We start from the raw sequence: 5331 nt of genomic DNA on the forward strand, positions 1-5331 counted from the left end.
CACAGCAGAAGTCTGCTTGTTACAAAACTAGAAAAATTCTCTAAGCATTTGCAAATTTCTATTCCTTAGTCCCCTTTAGATACACTGTTCTGCAAAGCATAACCCTTTCTAAGGAAAAGACCTTGGGTAAGTAAACAAAGAACAAAGCGGTTTTGCTTTTTTTCTTTTTTTTTTTTTTGCTTATCTCCCCTCCCCAACAAGTCTACAAGGATTAAGCCAAAACCTGATGCTATCAATGACTAACAGTGCACTCTGGGAGGAAATTAAGTTGATAACTGGATACTCTGTGCTTTCCACAGAAGGCCTCTTAGATAGTAAAGATGTATACCTCATGCAGAATTTTAATAAATGCAGGTTCTTAAATACATAGGAAAGCACCAAAATCATTACCTTGAGTTATCTGTTCTTTGTGTTTGCCAATAGTCTTTTACCAAGATGCATGACTGTACATATTCCTAGACAAAAATCACACATACACTGGCTCTCCCCAACCTCCAGAGCAGCTTCTCAGAGCTCCTATGCAGCTATCTCTTAGGCTCTAGTCCTGAGGAAGACCGTGAATAAAACAAACAACTCATGTTGTATGTTTTCCTTTAAATGGAGAGGAAGAAGCAGCAATGAGTTGGTAGTGGTATTCTTTTTTAAACAGGAAACATTGGAGGAAAGAAGTGATATTTGACAGGCTCTGATTGATGGAAATAAAAATAGAGAAACTACAGAGATGGGGTCAGTAAAATGCAGCTGTCAGCTGAAACCCACCAAAAATCCACTCTGCCACATCTTCTGTTTCTCAAATGAAGTGGACCCTCACACCAATCTCCTAGGATGGGGTTAGGGAGACATGTAACTAGAGAGGTGACATCCTGCACAAAAAGTCTTTTTGCCTGCACAAAAAGTCCAGTATCCCCACTTGTGAACTGGGGAACCAGACAGTAACCTGCCCCTACCCCCCTCTCCCTCTCCACTGAAGAAGGAAGGCCAGTGGAGGAAGAAATGGGGAGGTTTGCGGTGCTCCTGCAATGGCTTTTAAGTGCTATATAACAACAGACTCTAATCCCAAGTGAGACAAAAGCCTCTGCCATAAACATGGTTAGCAACGAGTTTCTGGAAACATTTTCTGAGGATGCAGGGAGGGAGGAGTATTGTGCATACTACTTTACCTTAAAATAACAACTGGTTCATTTTCCTTTCACAGGCCATGTGCAGCGCGGCCCACCCTGGCATGGTATGCATGGTATTTGTCAGTAATTTCAGCCATAAGAAGAGGAGTCCCTAGTATTCACAGAGTCAGGTGCCATTTTGAAAACAGCTCCTCTCTACCTAGAGCTCCCATATTTCCGGATGTAACTTAGAAGTGCACTTCAAAATGGAATCCTGTTCTTTCTGTCTTACTTCACTCTGTATGACAGACTCTAGGTCCATCTAGTCTCTACAAATGACCCAATTTTGTTCCTTTTTATGGCTGAGTAAGGTTCCATTATATATAATGTACCACATCTTCTTTATCCATTCCTCTGTTGATGGACATTTAAGTTGCTTCCATGACCTGGCTATTGTAAATACTGCTGCAGTGAACATTGGGGTGCATGTGTCTTTTTGAATTATGGTTTTCTCAGGGTATATGCCCAGTAGTGGGATTGCTGGGTCACATGGTAGCTCTATTTTTAGTTTTTTAAGAAACCTCTGGATATATGTACACATATAGCTGATTCACATCGTTGTACAGAAGAAACTAAGATAACATTGTAAAGCAACCATACCCCAAGGAGAAAAATAAAATGGTATTGTGCTCCAAAAACTCCATTCAAAATATAGAGTTTGATTTTTAAATTCAACCTTCAGAGTTTTAGGCATAATGGAATTGCAGTCTCTGGTCTTCAAAACCAGCCTCCTTAGCAATTCACAATTTAGGAAAGTAATGAACATGAAAGTGAAAAAACTTCCTCCTCGTCAGGCAGGAAGTAAATAGCATAGCTTGAACTTGACTGACTTTTTCTAAGGGAGAGGTGTTGTACTCTATAAACTCCAGATAAATTAACAATGAATCAGCAGCTATTAGTTATTTGGTTTCGGAGCTCACCAAAATCGTAGCGATAAAAAAATTTCCATGCTACAGTAATAAAGGTTTTTTTTCTTAATCATTTATGGTGGTTTACTTCCCACCCAAGTCTAGGAGGATGCCAGCGAGGAGACAAAGAGGGCCGGGGTGGGGCGTAGGGCTTCCACTGGCCTGAAAGCTGAAATCACAGGAATCGCACCGCTGCAGTGGGCGAAGCCCTGAGGCGAGGGACATCTCACCCTGGCTTGGGGATGTCTCCAATGGACAAAGGCAGCTTCGCAGTAAAGGAATGCTAGTCCCCCCTAGGTACCACCCAGGCCCTTAGTTATCACGCTCCGGTCCCCTAGAACAGGTTTGGGCGGCTGCTGCAAAAATCCATGATGACAGAACAGACATACAGGGCTGGGGACATACATTATGACGGAAGTGTGGCAGGGTGGGTTTTGCGCGTTTTATTTTTCCGCCCTCGCTGCAGTTAGGTGCGTGGGTGGACGCGGGGTGTGGGCCCCCAACACCAGACAGACCCAGGACGCGCTCCGGAGACGCTGCGCGAAGAAGTTAGGCGCGCCGGCGGTGACGTAACCTCATTTACATAGGAGCACACATATAGCGGCGCCAGCCGGGCCCTGCCCGGCACTCGACGGCGACTACTGCGGAGGCTGGACCTGGTTCGCTTGTAGCTCGCTCCGGTGAGCCCTGGGGCCCCTGCCACTTTGCTCCCCTTCCCGCCCCGCGCCCTCATTCCTGAAGCCGAGCGCGAGTCGTCTTCCCGGGAAAGGCTGCCCCTGGGGAGCTTGGGGGTGCTAGACCCTTTCAGATGCTGGGTAACGGGGTCGGGAACTCGGTGATTTTTTTTTTTTAATATTTAAAAACTTAGCAGTTTTGCTGTGGCAGCTCCGATGGGAACATTTTTTTCTTTCCTCCCCCAAAAGCATTCTGCATCGCCTCGTAGGCGATGATGGATCAGGAGCAGCAAGATCCTTTGTTCCAGCTCACACCCACCCAAGCCCGGAGCTCCACAATGACATTTTTTCTCTCTCTCTCCTCCTATGGCTTCGTGGGCTGTATCTGTTAAGGTTTAAGGCGGCTGGGCTATAATATGAAATGTTTAAAATGCCCTTCTTGCAGGGGGATGTGTGCAGAGCTGTGGAGTCGCTCCTAAATGCAGATCAGCGTTGATCTAGAGGGTGTGGGGGGCAGCTTTGTGTGCGGCTGGCTACATTGTTGAGCGAAAGGAAGGAAGCGGGTAGGGCGGTGGTCTGTGGCGCCCGGCAGCAGCTGCCGCCTTTGTGAGCAGAAAAGAAAGCAGGACGGCTCGCATCTTTGGGGGAGAGGCTACGTATAGAAAACGGAAACATTTTGTGCAGCCTTGGCTTCATTTTAAGAAATCTAAGTCGATTTTCTTCCCCTTAAACTTGAAATGGTTTCACTTTTCTGTAATGTTGAAACGCTGCAAGTAACTAACCCACAGTGGTTAACTTCACTGTTCCGAAAGATTCGGCCTCCTAGTGTGGGAGATCTTCCCAATTTGACCCCCCGCGTTTTGAAATATTAAAGGCGGGGAGGGAGGTTCTCATTTTTTCCTGTAGAAAGAGGAAGATCTTTAGCCCTGAATGAAAGCGATAGGAGTCAAAGTGGGTTTTCCGGCAGGAGACAGGAGGGCAGAGGCTTGTTTCTGAGTCGGGAGGCCCGCCCTCAACCTCCCTCTTGGCTTTGTACCTACAGCTTCCTCTGCAGCCATGTCTGACAAACCCGATATGGCTGAGATTGAGAAATTCGATAAGTCGAAACTGAAGAAAACAGAAACGAAAGAGAAAAATCCACTGCCTTCACAAGAAAGTAAGCTTCCCTCCCACCCCACTTCTTTAGAAAAGGCCGAGCGGGAGTGGCGGGGTAGGTAGGAGAGGATGGGAGGGGCTGGGAGAATTGGGGTTGGTGCAGGGAGTGCGGGGGAGGAGCTGACAGTTTTTTGATTCACGCGGCAGGGAAAGGTTAATTGAAAATTGCCTTGCAGCCAACAAACACGGGGCTTTAATAATCTAATAATTGAGTGTTTAATATACCATATTAATATGAAAATACCTTTATCCTTTTCTCTGTTCAAATGTTGTATATCACATAAATATTTCATGGTGGAATGCCTATTTGTGCTTGTAGAAATTTGTCTGATGAGGAGAGGTATCTTTAAACGAAAGTACTGTAGTTCTATGCTCGGCTATACTGAATTCGCACCTCCAGCCCCCTCCATCTTTTTTTTTTTTTTGTCTTTTTCTTTTCCGGTCGCAGCGATTGAACAAGAGAAGCAAGCAGGCGAGTCGTAATAAGGCGTGAGCCTCCAATATGCACTGTACACTCCACGAGCATTGCCTTCTTATTTTACTTCTTTTAGCTGTTTAACTTTGTAAGATGCAAAGAGGTTGGATTAAGATTTAATGACTGTGCTGCCCCTTTTCACATCAAAGAATGGAGGAGAACTACTGACAACAAAGGCCGCACCTGCCTCTCCCATCCACCTGTCTGGCTGGGAGGAAAAGAACTTGCATGTTGTTGAAGGAGGAGGGACGACAGTGAAATCTAGAGTAAAGAGCAAGGTGGTCCAAGGTGTCTTGCGGGCTGTAAAATGCAGTTAAATCAGAGTGCCAATTTTTTTTGTTGTTGTTCAAATGATTTTAATTATTGGAATGCACAATTTTTTAACATGCAAATAAAGTTTTAAAACCTACCTCGTGTGGCTGGTGCCTGGAAGGCTTATTCCCAGATTAAATCTATGCAAAGGGGCCTGCCTCTTGGCCTCACTGGGGAAAAATAAATGACAGACATCTGGTGATCTAGGTGAATTATGTTATACCACAGAAAAGGGTTTTACCTGGGTATGTGAAATCCCTTGTCTAGACCAGCTAGTTGGGACATCATTTTCATAGGCTGAATTCATGTGAGGTGTATTAAAGACTTCCTAAAAATATATTTACAATCTTGGTTTTGATAAGGCAACACTTTCTATAACGAAAAAAATGAAATGGGAATATATATAGCAAAGCATTTCTGGTATCAAATTGAACTTGGTTATTTAGCCAGTTACTGGCTTTGATACAAATAGAATTCAAGCAGTCTTACCAGATAAAAAAATGGGTGGAAACTGCATTTTTAACAGAGCCTTAAAAAGGAAGTTAGTATTTGTGATTCCTCATTGTGTAACGGCTCACTTTGTATTAGAATTCAACATTTAAATTTTTTTATACAGTGAAAAATACATATACCATTAATGAATATGA

General features: G+C 44.3%; 1 protein-coding gene across 1 annotated transcript; it reads left to right on the forward strand.

Moving 5' to 3' along the window:
- The first annotated feature begins 2695 nt into the window (after positions 1-2695).
- Positions 2696-4781, forward strand: LOC112401846 (thymosin beta-4). The gene is made up of 3 exons (XM_024748360.1): positions 2696-2748; positions 3785-3898; positions 4346-4781. The coding sequence occupies exons 2-3, from the start codon at positions 3799-3801 to the stop codon at positions 4378-4380; spliced, it is 135 nt and encodes a 44-aa protein (XP_024604128.1). The 5' UTR covers positions 2696-2748; positions 3785-3798; the 3' UTR covers positions 4381-4781.
- The last annotated feature ends 550 nt before the right edge of the window (positions 4782-5331 follow it).

The sequence above is a fragment of the Neophocaena asiaeorientalis genome, unplaced genomic scaffold, assembly GCF_003031525.2.
Source record: "Neophocaena asiaeorientalis asiaeorientalis breed wild unplaced genomic scaffold, Neophocaena_asiaeorientalis_V1.1 scaffold824, whole genome shotgun sequence".
Lineage (NCBI taxonomy): Eukaryota > Metazoa > Chordata > Mammalia > Artiodactyla > Phocoenidae > Neophocaena > Neophocaena asiaeorientalis.

What these genes read in the sequence shown, in the direction of transcription:
- LOC112401846 (XM_024748360.1), top strand. Translation starts at nt 3,799, where the DNA reads ATGTCTGACAAACCCGATATGGCTGAGATTGAGAAATTCGATAAGTCG. An exon ending in TCCACTGCCTTCACAAGAAA is followed by an intron (nt 3,899 to 4,345) that starts GTAAGCTTCCCT and finishes TTCCGGTCGCAG; the next exon opens with CGATTGAACAAGAGAAGCAA.